At 43.9% G+C, this 18,860-nt stretch overlaps 1 protein-coding gene across 1 annotated transcript in view; it reads left to right on the forward strand.

The window, feature by feature from the left end:
- The window catches only part of prmt3 (protein arginine methyltransferase 3), a 57,683-nt gene that overhangs the window by 23,447 nt on the left and 15,376 nt on the right, over positions 1 to 18,860 (forward strand). The window contains exons 11-13 of the mRNA NM_203635.1: positions 3,425 to 3,503; positions 11,495 to 11,682; positions 13,546 to 13,632. Of these exons, the coding sequence (NP_988966.1) occupies positions 3,425 to 3,503; positions 11,495 to 11,682; positions 13,546 to 13,632 (354 nt within the window). The remainder of the gene's footprint in view (positions 1 to 3,424; positions 3,504 to 11,494; positions 11,683 to 13,545; positions 13,633 to 18,860) is intronic.

Below are 18,860 nucleotides of genomic sequence, written 5' to 3' on the forward strand. Positions count from 1 at the left end.
GCCATAGTGTTTCCCTTAGACAGTGCAGTATGGGGGTACAGCTTAGTGTGTGCCCAGAACATTCCTTCTCTGTATATTTGTATTTATACATATGGGTAGGGGGTGCCATAGTGTTTCCCTTAGACAGTACAGTATGGGGGTACAGCTTATTGTGTGCCCAGAACATTCCCTCTCTGTATATTTGTATTTATACATATGGGTAGGAGGTGCCATAGTGTTTCCCTTAGACAGTACAGTATGGGGGTACAGCTTATTGTGTGCCCAGAACATTCCTTCTCTGTATATTTGTATTTATACATATGGGTAGGGGGTGCCATAGTGTTTCCCTTAGACAGTACAGTATGGGGGTACAGCTTAGTGTGTGCCCAGAACATTCCTTCTCTGTATATTTGTATTTATACATATGGGTAGGGGGTGCCATGGTGTTTCCCTTAGACAGTACAGTATGGGGGTACAGCTTATTGTGTGCCCAGAACATTCCCTCTCTGTATATTTGTATTTATACATATGGGTAGGAGGTGCCATAGTGTTTCCCTTAGACAGTACAGTATGGGGGTACAGCTTATTGTGTGCCCAGAACATTCCTTCTCTGTATATTTGTATTTATACATATGGGTAGGGGGTGCCATAGTGTTTCCCTTAGACAGTACAGTATGGGGGTACAGCTTATTGTGTGCCCAGAACATTCCTTCTCTGTATATTTGTATTTATACATATGGGTAGGGGGTGCCATAGTGTTTCCCTTAGACAGTACAGTATGGGGGTACAGCTTATTGTATGCCCAGAACATTCCTTCTCTGTATATTTGTATTTATACATATGGGTAGGGGGTGCCATAGTGTTTCCCTTAGACAGTACAGTATGGGGGTACAGCTTATTGTGTGCCCAGAACATTCCTTCTCTGTATATTGCTGCCCAGACTCTCAGTCTGAGCTGAGCTGCAGTTTAAGGGACAAATCATTCTAATGATAATAAATCAAAGTCCCGGGAGCAAGAACAGATTCTCCCATTGAAGGGGAACATTTGGTTCCCGAGTGGAGCTGTTATTACAAGTGAGGAACAACTCCCAGACAACTGCACATAAAACAGATTTGTACTTTCCCTTCGCGCCGCTTTATCTTGAGTTTCTGAACTACATTTATTTAGGAAATTGCATTTTGAAATATGTCGCCGGGTCGGATCTTTCCTTCTGCGGAACATAAAAACCCTTGGAAGGAAAGTCGGTGGCTCAGCAGAAAGGGACGCCGCGCCGGGGGGGGGTTTGCGCCCGTCATTCCTGAACTTTCACAACAATAAAAATATTATCAGTTTCGTGCTGAGCAAGGCAGCGCTGCCGTTTTATTGGGGGGAAATTGCTTGTTAAAGGTGATGATGCGCTCCTCCATTTCCAGGAGTGGCCACCGGAGGCCGCTGTTGCCACTGCAGTCAATGGGCAAGATACAGTATGGCAGCTCCCATGTACAGGTATGGGATCCAGTATCCAGAAAGCTCCGAATTACAGAAAGTCCATCTCCCATAGACTCCATTTTAATCAAATAATTCTGAATTTTAAAACTGATTTTCCTTTTTCTCTGTAATAATAAAACAGTACCTGTACTTGATCCCAACTAAGATATAATTACCCCTTATTGGGGCAGAACAGCCCTATTGGGTTTATTTCATGGTTAAATGATTCCCTTTTCTCTGTAATAATAAAACAGTACCTGTACTTGATCCCAACTAAGATATAATTACCCCTTATTGGGGCAGAACAGCCCTATTGGGTTTATTTCATGGTTAAATGATTCCCTTTTCTCTGTAATAATAAAACAGTACCTGTACTTGATCCCAACTAAGATATAATTACCCCTTATTGGGGCAGAACAGCCCTATTGGGTTTATTTAATGGTTAAATGATTCCCTTTTCTCTGTAATAATAAAACAGTACCTGTACTTGATCCCAACTAAGATATAATTACCCCTTATTGGGGGCAGAACAGCCCTATTGGGTTTATTTAATGGTTAAATGATTCCCTTTTCTCTGTAATAATAAAACAGTACCTGTACTTGATCCCAACTAAGATATAATTACCCCTTATTGGGGCAGAACAGCCCTATTGGGTTTATTTAATGGTTAAATGATTCCCTTTTCTCTGTAATAATAAAACAGTACCTGTACTTGATCCCAACTAAGATATAAATAATCCTTATTGGATGCAAAACAATCCTATTGGGTTTAATGAATGTTTTATTGATTTTTTAGTAGACTTAAGGTATGGGGATCCAAATTACAGAAAGACCCCTTATCCGGAATACCCTTGGTCCCAAGCATTCTGGATAACGGGTCCTATACCTGTAAATCTATAAACAGAAATGGGCAGATTGAAACAAATAAATGACACTCGAGTAATTAAAAAGGATGTAAATTAGAAGGATAACGGTTACATTGGTCAGATACGGGCTGGCACAAACAGAGGCGTACTTCCCCTTTAACAGGTACAAATGCCGAGCACAGCAAATTATGGACAAGAAAAATTACCCGTTTTCAGTCACTTCTGCTCATCAGCACTTTCAGCGATTGATCGTCGCCACATTTCGGCGCGGTGATGACTTTGTGAGCGTATCCTGGAATAATGAAGGGTTAATGACCCTACGCTGCGCTCATAATAGGAATTTCCAATAAAAATAGTTCTGCATGAAGCTGCCCGAAAATCCATTTTTCCCCCTCTCTGTATCGACTTGGCCTGGAAGTCTCCACCAATAGCGGAGGGGAAGCTTCTCCATCAGCAGCTGATGGGGTCCTATCTGTCTGGGGCCCATGGGACTGCCATGTTGGGACCTATAATCCCTCCATTAAAGGGGTGCCGTGTCCAAAATAAAAAAAATTATATATATCATATGTTAATAAATAACGGGAAAATGTGATTTACTTGGTATTTTCAATGCTTATAGTAACGTATTAACTGCTACTCAAGTGGTAACCTTTGCTTCCCTTCTGATAGTGAATCGGCAGTCCTGTCTTGCTTTATGGCAGAGATATATAGTATATACTATTTGACAGCCTCAATTGAACTCTCACCCTAAGAAATAATTCCAAATCCCTTTCTATCATGTTAGTTAAGCAAAATAAACTTTATACACTTTATAAATTATTTAATTTGTTTTCCCTTCAGTCTGTACACTGTTATTAAGGCAAAGCTTTGTATTATTCCATATGAATTTGCCAACTAGGTGATATATAGGAAGTGCTGCATGGAAAGTGAAAGTAATTGTCATTAAAAATCTGAGCTGTCAATCAATATATGATTGGCAGCTCCAATATTTAAATACATTTATAACAGGTATGGATGATTTAATTAAAAAAATAATTTGTTTAAACCTTCTGAGATTTCCCATAATTAATTTTAACTCTGATTTCTGTCCCCCCCCCCCCCCCCCCCCCCAGGGCTATTTCCTCCTGTTTGAGTCCATGTTGGATTCGGTTATCTGTGCCAGAGACAAGTACCTGAATGAGGACGGGGCAGGTAAGTGCTAATTACCAACTAAAGGCTTGCGTTTCCAGAGGTTCCGCCCGGCTGTGCTGCAGATGTTCCACAGCCCCATTCCGGCATTCACAGCCGTCACCCTGATAGAGCTGTATGTGCCTTTTAACTGCTTGTGTGCTGGCAATGGGTGCAAAGCTCTCCCACTCTTAGTTAATTTGTATTTATACATATGGGTAGGAGGAGCCCTTCCACAATAGATGCCGTATGTATATGTTCTACTGGTCAAGTAAGGAGAGCTGACCCTACAGAGAAGAATGTTCTGGGCACACAATAAGCTGTACCCCCATACTGTACTGTCTAAGGGAAACACTATGGCACCTCCTACCCATATGTATAAATACAAATATACAGAGAAGGAATGTTCTGGGCACACAATAAGCTGTACCCCCATACTGTACTGTCTAAGGGAAACACTATGGCACCTCCTACCCATATGTATAAATACAAATATACAGAGAAGGAATGTTCTGGGCACACAATAAGCTGTACCCCCATACTGTACTGTCTAAGGGAAACACTATGGCACCCCCTAGCCATATGTATAAATACAAATATACAGAGAAGGAATGTTCTGGGCACACAATAAGCTGTACCCCCATACTGTACTGTCTAAGGGAAACACTATGGCACCCCCTACCCATATGTATAAATACAAATATACAGAGAGGGAATGTTCTGGGCACACAATAAGCTGTACCCCCATACTGTACTGTCTAAGGGAAACACACCACATCCATCAAGCTCAACCCATCACTCATACATTACTATTGTGGATACACAGAAAGACGGATACAAATATAGGCCGACAGCCATGTACCTTTCTCAGACATTATGTTTATGTCACAGCAGTTATTTTGCTTTCTCAGCTCCTGTCAGTCGCCCCCCCACTGCGGGAGCTAAACACGGGCCGAGCCCCACTGTGCGCAAGGTATTTCCATTCTGATGAGCTGCCCCGCAGGCCCCCGCGTTATTGCTCTACAGACGTGCTCAGAACGTACAAGTCTCTAGAGATCCCCAATCAGTGGGCCCCGCAGGTACTTTGTGGGGTTCCATGCATGAATTGCAGATTGTTTTACCTCTCCCACCACTTCCCCCTTAAACGGCCACAACGCTTGCCGTGTCGTCTGTATCTGTGATAAATGCACAGTATTAAATAGGAAGAAAAAGGGTTTTTTCCCAAGTGATATTTGCTTTATCTGGTGTCATAGTCCCTTCCTTGATTGACTTGAGTACATACGGACACCTCAGAGAGGGTGTGTAATATCTCATTCAAAAATAAAAAAATTGTGTTCCCACCAAAAATGTAGAAAATAGTAAGGTAAGAATAAAATCGCATTTATTTAGAACAAGAAAAAAGCCTAACGCGTTTCGTGCCTGTTGGGGCACTTATTCATAGGCTAATGGGGACATCCCTGTACATGATTAATATAGGGGTTGTGGCCAATCAGATTGAAGAGGTTGTTCACCTTTACATTTACTTTTAGTATGATGTAGATAATAATATTTATCTGGTTGCTAGGATCCAAATTACCTTAGTAACTAGAGAGTGGGTGAATGGGAAATTAGTATATGAATAGGAGAGGATCCGAACAGAAAAAAGTTATATAAAAAGTAACAATAATAATAAAACTGGAGCCTCACAGAGCAATAGGGTTTGGCTGCCGGGGTCAGTGACCCCCATTGTAAAGCTGCAAGGAGTCAGCATAAGAAGGCAAATAATTAAACCATAAAAAATAATTAATGAAGACCAGTTGAAAAGTTGCTTAGAATCGGTCATTCTATAATATAATAAAAGTTAACCTATACTAAAAGTTAACCCCCCTCTTTATACGCAGTAGCCAATCAAAAATGGGGAAACAAAAGCATTGATGCAATACAAACCATACCATTAGAATATACATGTGTGTGTGTATTTCAATAGTAAAATAAAAGGATACAGAATGACATAGAATAAAATCTTTAATAAACTATTAGAAGGATATTGTAGATTGTAAGCTCTTTTGGGCAGGGCTCTCTTCCCCTCCTGTATCTTTTACTGATTGCTTTATATGTTACTCCTTGTAGAGTGTAAGCTCTTTTGGGCAGGGCTCTCTTCCCCTCCTGTATCTGTTACTGATTGCTTTATATGTTACTCCTTGTAGAGTGTAAGCTCTTTTGGGCAGGGCTCCCTTCCCCTCCTGTATCGGTTACTGATTGCTTTATATGTTACTCCTTGTAGATTGTAAGCTCTTTTGGGCAGGGCTCTCTTCCCCTCCTGTATCGGTTACTGATTGCTTTATATGTTACTCCTTGTAGAGTGTAAGCTCTTTTGGGCAGGGCTCCCTTCCCCTCCTGTATCGGTTACTGATTGCTTTATATGTTACTCCTTGTAGATTGTAAGCTCTTTTGGGCAGGGCTCTCTTCCCCTCTTGTATCGGTTACTGATTGCTTTATATGTTACTCCTTGTAGAGTGTAAGCTCTTTTGGGCAGGGCTCTCTTCCCCTCTTGTATCGGTTACTGATTGCTTTATATGTTACTCCTTGTAGAGTGTAAGCTCTTTTGGGCAGGGCTCTCTTCCCCTCTTGTATCGGTTACTGATTGCTTTATATGTTACTCCTTGTAGAGTGTAAGCTCTTTTGGGCAGGGCTCCCTTCCCCTCCTGTATCGGTTACTGATTGCTTTATATGTTACTCCTTGTAGATTGTAAGCTCTTTTGGGCAGGGCTCTCTTCCCCTCTTGTATCGGTTATTGGTTGCTTTATATGTTACTCCTTGTAGATTGTAAGCTCTTTTGGGCAGGGCTCTCTTCCCCTCTTGTATCGGTTACTGATTGCTTTATATGTTACTCCTTGTAGAGTGTAAGCTCTTTTGGGCAGGGCTCCCTTCCCCTCCTGTATCGGTTACTGATTGCTTTATATGTTACTCCTTGTAGAGTGTAAGCTCTTTTGGGCAGGGCTCTCTTCACCTCTTGTATCGGTTACTGATTGCTTTATATGTTACTCCTTGTAGAGTGTAAGCTCTTTTGGGCAGGGCTCTCTTCCCCTCCTGTATCTTTTACTGATTGCTTTATATGTTACTCCTTGTAGAGTGTAAGCTCTTTTGGGCAGGGCTCTCTTCCCCTCCTGTATCTGTTACTGATTGCTTTATATGTTACTCCTTGTAGATTGTAAGCTCTTTTGGGCAGGGCTCTCTTCCCCTCTTGTATCGGTTACTGATTGCTTTATATGTTACTCCTTGTAGAGTGTAAGCTCTTTTGGGCAGGTCTCTCTTCACCTCCTGTATCGGTTACTGATTGCTTTATATGTTACTCCTTGTAGAGTGTAAGCTCTTTTGGGCAGGGCTCCCTTCCCCTCCTGTATCGGTTACTGATTGCTTTATATGTTACTCCTTGTAGAGTGTAAGCTCTTTGGGGCAGGGCTCCCTTCCCCTCCTGTATCGGTTACTGATTGCTTTATATGTTACTCTGTATGTCCAATGTATGAAACCCACTTATTGTACAGCGCTGCGGGATATGTTGGCGCTTTATAAATAAATGTTAATAAATAAATAATGATAGAAAAGGAAAAGGGTACTTTGTGGGCATTCTCCCCTTTGTATAACTATATTAACTTATACTACTGCATAATTTCCCCTTTTTAAGCATTAATTACGCTCTGATTATTTTTTAAAGTGGGTCTATCTACATAAATATCATTGTATTGCAATGATATTCCAGCTTTTTCATGAATTGTCAGTTCTTCTCTATAAATAACAATAATCGGTTGCAGTTCCGCTTCTCACCACATGGGGAGCATAGCCAATATTCCCCATAAAGCTGTCATAGAAGAGCGCCACAGGCTGATTGTAACTGCTGATTAGGTAATTTTTTTTTTTTTTTTTTTTTTAATTAAGAAAAAGCTAATTAACCTGTTCAGCATTCCTCTATGATGTGGCATTGTAGTACAGAAGCAGCAGGTATGGAAGTCGGTGTATTTCCCTGCAGTAAGCATAAAGCCTGAGCCCCTGTCTCTGCCTTTGCTCCCATTCTTCCCCAGCGCTCATTGTCTGTGCCTTTCCGAGAACACGGAATTCTTGCTGTTCCGTTTAACTGCCGACACGTCTCAGTGCGGTTATTCCCTTCCCCTCGGCGAGGCTTCATTTTCTATTGTACATCCCCCCCCCCCCTTCCCCGGCATAATGTTCCACTGCACTCGTTTAATGATTTGTAACGCACACTGATCTCTGCGCTCGTCCCACGGCCGCGTTAATGCGCTCGCAGGTACCCGGGAACCAACGGCAGCTGGAATTGCTTGTGAAATTCAATTAAACAAGTTGAACATTACGCACAGCACCTAATCCTTCATTGTGAGGCTCTGGGAATGGCACCGAGCTCGGCTCTGGAGAGGGGCAAATTGTCTGCCAGGGACAGTACCCCCTTATATTAATTACAGGGCAGGACTGCTGCTTACAATGGGGGGATCAGATAGGATCTGTGCCACTGTGACAGAATGCTCTGTTATACAGATAGCTAGAATCTCAGCCATAAAGCAGGGCAGGACTGCTGCTTACAATGGGGGGATCAGATAGGATCTGTGCCACTGTGACAGAATGCTCTGTTATACAGATAGCTAGAATCTCAGCCATAAAGCAGGGCAGGACTGCTGCTTACAATGGGGGGATCAGATAGGATCTGTGCCACTGTGACAGAATGCTCTGTTATACAGATAGCTAGAATCTCAGCCATAAAGCAGGGCAGGACTGCTGCTTACAATGGGGGGGTCAGATAGGATCTGTGCCACTGTGACAGAATGCTCTGTTATACAGATAGCTAGAATCTCAGCCATAAAGCAGGGCAGGACTGCTGCTTACAATGGGGGGGATAGGATCTGTGCCACTGTGACAGAATGCTCTGTTATACAGATAGCTAGAATCTCAGCCATAAAGCAGGGCAGGACTGCTGCTTACAATGGGGGGATAGGATCTGTGCCACTGTGACAAAATGCTCTGTTATACAGATAGCTAGAATCTCAGCCATAAAGCAGGGCAGGACTGCTGCTTACAATGGGGGGGATCAGATAGGATCTGTGCCACTGTGACAGAATGCTCTGTTATACAGATAGCTAGAATCTCAGCCATAAAGCAGGGCAGGACTGCTGCTTACAATGGGGGGATCAGATAGGATCTGTGCCACTGTGACAGAATGCTCTGTTATACAGATAGCTAGAATCTCAGCCATAAAGCAGGGCAGGACTGCTGCTTACAATGGGGGGATCAGATAGGATCTGTGCCACTGTGACAGCTAAAACTCCCATCACCCATCAATTGATTTTGGCTGTTATGGATGCTGGCAGTTATTGCTGGATTTATTTTAAAGTGGTAGTTCACTTTAAAGTTCATTTTCGATATGTTATAGAATGCCCTATTCCTAGCAATTTTGCAATTGGTCTTCGTTATATATATATATATATATATATATCTATCACTGACCCCGGCAGCCAAAAAAAAAAATGATTTTATTATTATTGTTACCTTTTCTTTTTATCTTTCTATTCAGTCCCTGTCCTATTCATATTTCAGTTTCTTATTTAAACCACTGCCTGGTTGCTAAGGTAAACAAGACCCTAGTGACCAGATAGCTACTGAAATTCCAAACTCGAGAGAGCTGCTTTACAAAAAGCGAAATAACCGAAAAACCACAAAAATAAAAAATGAAGACCAATTGCAAATTGTCTCAGAATGTCAATGTCTGTTATACTAAAGGTGAACTACCCCGTTAAGGTTAACTTTGCCTTTAAACCATTTTGGTGACCAAGAAATCCAGGTGTATTCCCTTTTCCTGGGGAAACAGCAGGGAAAATAATGTACATTACAAGACTCTTTAGCGTTTGTGCCTCCGGCATTTTTTCTTTATTTTCCGACGTGCGTAATCCATTCCCAGGGAATTCGCGGCCCCAATTCCCCCCCCCCACGTGAGCCGATATCGGTGACAAATGGCTCGTGGGCAGTGAGTCAGGAAGGACACAGATGTCAGAGCCGCGGATCTTTAAACGGAGAGAATTCTGCCCAATCAGCACTTTTTGCCGTATTCCTACGCGGGGCAATAATATGTCATTGAGTCGCAGCTGCCCCTCTCCAGCCGCCAAGTGTCCGGGGGCTTCACTCATCTGTGTCACATTAAGGTGAAGGCCAGAAATATATCTGTGTAAGGAGCGTGTATATATACAGTGTATGTGTTTATGTACTGCAGGATCTGTCCTGTGTAATCACTTTGTTTCCCATCTGGTTGTCAGGACTGCTTACCCTAGCAACAAGGCAGCATTTTAAGGTGCCCTTTGGATTAAGATTTATATCCTTTATATACCACTGACATAGTCTCTGGTACTGCACAGAGATTATACACCAGTCCCTGTTCCCATGGAGCTTACAATCTAAGGTCCCTATCACATTCCCATCAGCCCCTGCCCCAGTGAGCTTACAATCTAAGGTCCCTATCACCTTCCCATCAGTCCCTGCCCCAGTGAGCTTACAATCTAAGGTCCCTATCACATTCCCATCAGCCCCTGCCCCAGTGAGCTTACAATCTAAGGTCCCTATCCCATTCCCATCAGCCCCTGCCTAGTGAGCTTACAATCTAAGGTCCCTATCCCATTCCCATCAGCCCCTGCCCCAGTGAGTTTACAATCTAAGGTCCCTATCACATTCCCATCAGCCCCTGCCCCAGTGAGCTTACAATCTAAGGTCCCTATCACATTCCCATCAGCCCCTGCCCCAGTGAGCTTACAATCTAAGGTCCCTATCACATTCCCATCAGCCCCTGCCCCAGTGAGCTTACAATCTAAGGTCCCTATCACATTCCCATCAGTCTCTGCCCCAGTGAGCTTACAATCTAAGGTCCCTATCCCATTCCCATCAGCCCCTGCCCCAGTGAGCTTACAATCTAAGGTCCCTATCACATTCCCATCAGTCTCTGCCCCAGTGAGCTTTCAATTTAAGGTCCCTATCCCATTCCCATCAGCCCCTGCCCCAGTGAGCTTACAATCTAAGGTCCCTATCCCATTCCCATCAGCCCCTGCCCCAGTGAGCTTACAATCTAAGGTCCCTATCACATTCCCATCAGTCTCTGCCCCAGTGAGCTTTCAATTTAAGGTCCCTATCCCATTCCCATCAGTCCCTGCCCCAGTGAGCTTACAATCTAAGGTCCCTATCCCATTCCCATCAGCCCCTGCCCCAGTGAGCTTACAATCTAAGGTCACTATTACATATACACACCAGGGGCAGTTTATCAGGAGCCAGTGAACCTGCCTGTATGACACCTGAGAGATGTGATTGGGGCTTTTGGGGTTATTGCCCAATATGAATTTAAAGCTTGGCTTCTTGCCCCAGATACAGTTAACCCCACTCAGTTCTGATTACTGTGTATGAGAGGATAGGATCACAGCCAAAACCTAATGGGAGGGTGACTTTCCCTTTAAACCATGGGAGGGTTGTACCATGAGAGTGGAGTTTATTATACACACGACTTTCCCCTCGTTTGCAGGAACAATCAGCCGACGTTGCACCGCCAGTAAAAAAAAAAAATAATGTGCGTTTATGATGCAGAAGATAAAAAATATCATCGAGTGCGTTTCACAGAAAGTGCAAATGAGGCCTCTCCCCCCTCCCTGATGCCTTTGGCACGAGCCCCCACTGATTCAGCAATGCAGCAGCGATTCTATCCTATTGTTACCTACACTCTATGGGAATATCATATTCATACAGTTACAGGCGTTGTACCCCCGCATGCATAATATAAGGCCGTGCTGCGTACCCCCCACATTCCCTGCCTGCCCTATACATGGAAATTCAATATTACAGCTCAGTAAACCTTTGTCGTTCAGTTGCTGCCATTATGGGGCTCTCAGCAGGAGTGAGGTGTTTGCAGCAGGAAAGAATGAATATGTGGAAGGACATAATAGCAATAAGTAATGATTAATTAGTGGGTTAAACCAATACCATTCTGCCTTTGCCCCCAGTGTACCCCGATACCTGTACCATGAGCTTGGTGGCCCTGAGCGACGAGACGAAGCACGCGGGGAAGATTGCATTCTGGGAAAACGTGTACGGCTTCAACATGTCCTGCATGAAGAAATGCGTCATTCCCGAAGCCGTCGTGGAAGTAGTGAAAGCGGAGACGCAGATTTCGGAACCTTCTATCATAAAGGTGGGTTTGCAGGAGTTAATGTGGGTATAGACAGTGGGGGTAGGTTGTTATTATTGCCCCTTCCCTAGAACCAAGCTGATTTAGTACCCAGAATGCACTAGCACCCCGGGGTCTGGCTGCACTGTCGCCTTATTAGAATCCTACCGTAGGTGCAGAGGGCAATGCCAGCGGGTGCAAAGCGCATTTCACATCAATGAAGGAGCAGTTCTGCCTGGTTTTCGGTTGTCTAAAAACCGGGCTCTTCGGTTCAAAACTGGACAGGTGGCAACCCTAGCCATAGGGCAGGAGGTAAGTACTAGGCTCAATCAGACCTGGAGTGGGATTCAAACTAGGCCCCGGCAATCCAAATACAGAGAAGCCCAAACAGCCCCCCCAGCCCAATAAATAGTGACTGTCTGTGGCACCTTACAGCCCCCCTGGCATTCCCAGTACCCAGAGGCACAAACAGCCCCCCCAGCCCAATAAATAGTGACTGTCTGTGGCACCTTACAGCCCCCCTGGCATTCCCAGTACCAGAGGCACAAACAGCCCCCCCCAGCCCAATAAATAGTGACTGTCTGTGCACCTTACAGCCCCCTGGCATTCCCAGTACCCAGAGGCACAAACAGCCCCCCCAGCCCAATAAATAGTGACTGTCTGTGGCACCTTACAGCCCCCCTGGCATTCCCAGTACCCAGAGGCACAAACAGCCCCCCATCCAGCCCAATAAATAGTAACTGTCTGTGGCACCTTACAGCCACCCCTGGCATTCCCAGTACCCAGAGGCACAAACAGCCCCCCCAGCCCAATAAATAGTGACTGTCTGTGGCACCTTACAGCCCCCCCTGGCATTCCCCAGTACCCAGAGGCACAAACAGCCCCCCCCCCAGCCCAATAAATAGTGAGTGTCTGTGGCACCTTACAGCCCCCCTGGCATTCCCAGTACCCAGAGGCACAAACAGCCCCCCCCAGCCCAATAAATAGTGACTGTCTGTGGCACCTTACAGCCCCCCTGGCATTCCCAGTACCCAGAGGCACAAACAGCCCCCCCAGCCCAATAAATAGTAACTGTCTGTGGCACCTTACAGCCACCCTGGCTAATGGGGCTTATTTCTATGGCAGCACTATGGACATGGCTGTGCCTCTTACCCACAATGCAGTTGGCTAAAAGGACAATCTAGGCACTATGAGCAACTTATATTATAAATGGGGGCAAAATAGCTTTAGCTATAATATCCTACCTCCTACAGATCTGGGTCCATTTTAGCCCTTTACGTTGATCACTGAGCCCCAATTCTTGTCCCTATAACTCTCCAGACCGTGCGTCGGCAGATCCTTTTTCATTTTCATTCCCCCCCATTAGAATTCAGATCATTCAAACCAGAGACAAACAGCGACTATTGATTTCACTTCCAATATGAAATGTCTGCGGGAAGCGGCTGTGACAATTGCGGGGGCGCAGGGAGATTTGAAAAATAATCTTAGTAAATGTTCTGCGGCGGCAAAATTTCCAATACAAAGTTTTATTTATGTTTTTTGAAGTGAGAGCGTTAACTGTCGAGTGACTGGCAGAGGGCAGGAATAGGGCACCGTACCCCAAACTTTGGGGCTCCCCTATAGGTCAGTACCGCACAGATCTTGCTGAGGAGCCGGTTATTACTATTAATGGAAGCCACTTGAAAAAAAAAAATGTACATTTTTAAACATAAATAATTGTGAAAAAAGCACTTTTTTTCCCCAATAGGCAAAACTATATATTTTGACTTTTATGTGGTTTCCTATAAGGGGGTCATTAACATTCAGGCCTGTTTTCATAGTCTGTTTTGGAATCTGCCCATTAATCTTCTCCCTTAACTTATCTCTTGTTTTGTTTTTATTTTCCAGAACATCAACTGTCAGACAGCAACCATAAAGGATTTAGATTTTGCTTCGGATTTCTCCCTGAGTGTAACCAGGGATGCACCTTGCACGGTAACCACTTCATTTCTGCTCTGGGTTAGAATCAGTAGGGTGTCTTGTCCATTTCCTATTCCTTCTCTTTTTATATAGGTAGGAGGTGCCATAGTGTTTCCCTTAGACAGTACAGTATGGGGGTACAGCTTATTGTGTGCCCAGAACATTCCCTCTCTGTATATTTGTATTTATACATATGGGTAGGAGGTGCCATAGTGTTTCCCTTAGACAGTACAGTATGGGGGTACAGCTTATTGTGTGCCCAGAACATTCCTTCTCTGTATATTTGTATTTATACATATGGGTAGGGGGTTGCCATAGTGTTTCCCTTAGACAGTACAGTATGGGGGTACAGCTTATTGTGTGGCCCAGAACATTCCTTCTCTGTATATTTGTATTTATACATATGGGTAGGAGGTGCCATAGTGTTTCCCTTAGACAGTACAGTATGGGGGTACAGCTTATTGTGTGCCCAGAACATTCCTTCTCTGTATATTTGTATTTATACGTATGGGTAGGGGGTGCCATAGTGTTTCCCTTAGACAGTACAGTATGGGGGTACAGCTTATTGTGTGCCCAGAACATTCCTTCTCTGTATATTTGTATTTATACGTATGGGTAGGGGGTGCCATACAGACAGTTCAGTATGGGGGCAGAGCCACCAGTAGAAGTTCTGTTCAATACTCTATCAATAAGACAAATAACACAAACATAGGAATGAGAACTAATACATGTTACTTGAGCAGTATAAGGTCTCTTTAAATGGAACATTGATAGAAGTTTTGTGTAAAACAAATTGATTCCCTTTAATTCATCATTATTTGCAAATTGCAATATCACATTTTGTGCTGAATTTGCAACCGTCTTGAAGGAACACAGCAGAATCAATTAACCTTAATGTACCTTTATATTCAGCTTTACAGCTGTTTGGAGATGCTGGAGACTGTTTAAAGCTTCAGAGTGGAAGAGATGGGATTGTACAGGTCATGGGCAAACTTAAGGGGCTGTTCCTGCTGAATTGTGCTTAGTACAGGGGAATCCCTATGTGCCATAGTTTTATGGTATCTCTCTGTACAGGCTATGAGCAAACTTAGGGATTCCCCTGTACTAAGCACAATTCAGCAGGAACAGCCCCCTAAGTTTGCTCATAGCCTGTACAGAGAGATACCATAAAACTATGTTACATAGGGATTCCCCTGTACTAAGCACAATTCAGCAGGAACAGCCCCTAAGTTTGCTCATAGCCTGTACAGAGAGATACCATAAAACTATGGCACATAGGGATTCCCCTGTACTAAGCACAATTCAGCAGGAACAGCCCCCTAAGTTTGCCCATAGCCTGTACAGAGAGATACCATAAAACTATGGCACATAGGGATTCCCCTGTACTAAGCACAATTCAGCAGGAACAGCCCCCTATGTGCCATAGTTTTATGGTATCTCTCTGTACAGGCTATGAGCAAACTTAGGGGGCTGTTCCTGCTGAATTGTGCTTAGTACAGGGGAATCCCTATGTGCCATAGTATCCCGTGCACGCGCATCCCAAGCCGGTACCAAGATGACACGCGCGCTTGAGTAGAATTACACGGGGTAAGTGAGGGGCAGTTCGTCGGAAGGTTTCCAGTAACCCCGAGGGGCATTAGCGGCCACAGTGTAGTTTATTTAAGACGAGAGGTACAAGATAAATAGAAATCTCCCGGCCTTTTCATCGTAGTTTATCATGAGGATTTTATTGACGCAGCGCTGGTAAAATTCCTTTTCCTGTGATTGAGTGGCGAGCGCTCGGCCCCATCTGGCACTTCATAAATCATCGCCCGCGCGGCAAATGAACAATAAATCTGATCGCTCGGAATGTTCTTATTTCAGTCCCCATTGTACTGAGAGGCGTGAGTACAGAGCTGCGTATAGTGAATGAGCCCCCTCTTCTGAAATCAGCCGTATAGCTGTACCCCCATACTTTACTGTCTAAGGGAAACACTATGGCACCTCCTACCCATATGTATAAATACAAATATACAGAGAGGGAATGTTCTGGGCACACAATAAGCTGTACCCCCATACTGTACTGTCTAAGGGAAACACTATGGCACCTCCTACCCATATGTATAAATACAAATATACAGAGAGGGAATGTTCTGGGCACACAATAAGCTGTACCCCCATACTGTACTGTCTAAGGGAAACACTATGGCACCCCCTACCCATATGTATAAATACAAATATACAGAGAAGGAATGTTCTGGGCACACAAGCTGTACCCCCATACTGTACTGTCTAAGGGAAACACTATGGCACCCCCTACCCATATGTATAAATACAAATATACAGAGAAGGAATGTTCTGGGCACACAATAAGCTGTACCCCCATACTGTACTGTCTAAGGGAAACACTATGGCAGCCCCTACCCATATGTATAAATACAAATATACAGAGAAGGAATGTTCTGGGCACACAATAAGCTGTACCCCCATACTGTAGTGTCTAAGGGAAACACTATGGCACCTCCTACCCATATGTATAAATACAAATATACAGAGAAGGAATGTTCTGGGCACACAATAAGCTGTACCCCCATACTGTACTGTCTAACGGAAACACTATGGCACCTCCTACCCAAATGTATAAATACAAATATACAGAGAAGGAATGTTCTGGGCACACAATAAGCTGTACCCCCATACTGTACTGTCTAAGGGAAACACTATGGCACCCCCTACCTATATGTATAAATACAAATATACAGAGAAGGAATGTTCTGGGCACACATGTATTTAAATGTTAATAGAAGGCAGATAAAGGAGAGTACAGACAAGATTTATGTTCCCTTTAAACACTGTCAGGGGAGCGTGGGAGACACAGTAACGTTGGCCTGACTCTGAGGGTTACACTCATTGCAAATTCACGCTTGGATAAACCCCATCAGCAGTACATTACCCTCCCATTTTGTGTGGCCAAGTGCCTAATTGTATCCTGCGCTGCCCTCCCTGCTGGAACGAGGCTGCATGGAATGATAAATTGCTTCCCGGGGATGAAACTGATGAGGATAATTTTTAATTTCCTCCCAATGAATGATGAGTGAGCTCTCTCTCTGTCTCAGGCGCTCTCTTTCTGTCTCGGTCGCTCTCTCTGTCCTTTATTGTATCTATTTTTCTGGATATTGTAGCTGATTTTCCCTGGACATGTTGGGCAGCGATGGCGTGTAGTGGCCTATTCTTTGGCCGCCCATCCATATGCAGTCGTTATTATTGGGCAAATGTAGTGGCCGAGTAATGTGGCCTTTTCAGTGGCTCAGCTCCTTCCGAAGCCAGAGTTATACCCCTTAAGCCACTCTATGGGGGTCCCCATGTTACCCCGGGGTCACATTTGCCTGATTTGACCCCAATTTATAGTGAAGCAGAGATTGGCTCATTCATCATTCAACTTGCACGGACCCCCGGAATCTGCCCACAGACCCAACCACGTGCACATTGCAGAGATAAAACATTAATATATATATTAAAGGGGAAGTTAACACTAAAATGACTCAATCTGACAAAGGAGAATATGAACATTTGTTCTCCATAATGAAAGAAAATATAGGAGGGAGATGTACAGAGCGGGAATGTTGCCCTGTGCTTATGTACCGGGTTTATCTCCCCTTTAATCTGTACAAGGCATATCATGCAGACAAATAGTGCCGCTATGGATGTAGCGCAGGCTGCATATAAATATCCCCCCTCCGTTGTTCCCAAAGAGAAATGGTACAGTCGGGCAGGTGCGGCCGCAGGGAAGATCCTTATCATTAAATGCGAGTTTGGTGCAGTCGTTTCCTCCCCTGCAGCTTCTCCCGACCCAAGGACAAAGCTGAGATTTACATTTCCCTTCTCTGTATTTTCTATGGGAGGAAAAGGGGTTGGGGGGTAGTTTCTGTAAATCTCTTCTGCCTAAGGGGGTAGTTATCCTGCAGCCTCCGAACTTGCAATTTATCTCTGTCTGTAATGCTGGGTGTTATATAGTTTATATAGGTAATACTGTAAATTATAGGGATATGTATTATAAGGGATAATGTACCCCCTACTGTAAATGATAAGGATATTAGCAGTCACTGAGGGGTTCTGTGCCCCCCATATAAAGGCACAAGGCTGCAGGCTGAGTTATACAGGGAACTCTGAGTATCACTCATGTATTATAAGGGATACTGTACCCCCTACTGTAAATGATAAGGATATTAGCAGTCACTGAGGGGTTCTGTGCCCCCCATATAAAGGCACAAGGCTGCAGGCTGAGTTATACAGGGAACTCTGAGTATCACTCATGTATTATAAGGGATAATGTACCCCCTACTGTAAATGATAAGGATATTAGCAGTCACTGAGGGGTTCTGTGCCCCCCATATAAAGGCACAAGGCTGCAGGCTGAGTTATAATACATGAGTGATACTCAGAGTTCCCTGTATAACTCAGCCTGCAGCCTTGTGCCTTTATATGGGCACAGAACCCCTCAGTGACTGCTAATATCCTTATCATTTACAGTAGGGGGTACATTATCCCTTATAATACATGAGTGATACTCAGAGTTCCCTGTATAAGGGATAATGTACCCCCTACTGTAAATGATAAGGATATTAGCAGTCACTGAGGGGTTCTGTGCCCCCCATATAAAGGCACAAGGCTGCAGACTGAGTTATACAGGGAACTCTGAGTATCACTCATGTATTATAAGGGATAATGTACCCCCTACTGTAAATGATAAGGATATTAGCAGTCACTGAGGGGTTCTGTGCCCCCCATATAAAGGCACAAGGCTGCAGACTGAGTTATACAGGGAACTCTGAGTATCACTCATGTATTATAAGGGATAATGTACCCCCTACTGTAAATGATAAGGATATTAGAAGTAAATAAAGGCATAAGGCAGTTTTTTTAAAAAAAAAATATTCTTGAATGTATCTTTATCAATAAACAATTTCTAGCACATTTTGTCCATCACGGACCACTGCTGTTTTTGTACCATTGCTCTCAAGGTTGGTTGCAGCCCCCAGTCAGTTGATATGATTGTTCCATTCAGGGATCTTTTCCCATGAAATAAAAAGAAAATTAACTGCTTAGATTTGACAATCAATGTTGATAGACCTTGATTTTTTTTTTTTTTTTTAATGGCGTAACGTACGGCACGCGCCGCTGACTGGAAATCAATGGAGCAAGTCAGCCATAGCTGAGCTGAGCATTTTCTATTAGTTGTTGTGGGATTGTGTTGTGGCTTAGTG

This window comes from Xenopus tropicalis, chromosome 4 (assembly GCF_000004195.4).
Source record: "Xenopus tropicalis strain Nigerian chromosome 4, UCB_Xtro_10.0, whole genome shotgun sequence".
In the NCBI taxonomy this organism is placed as follows: domain Eukaryota; kingdom Metazoa; phylum Chordata; class Amphibia; order Anura; family Pipidae; genus Xenopus; species Xenopus tropicalis.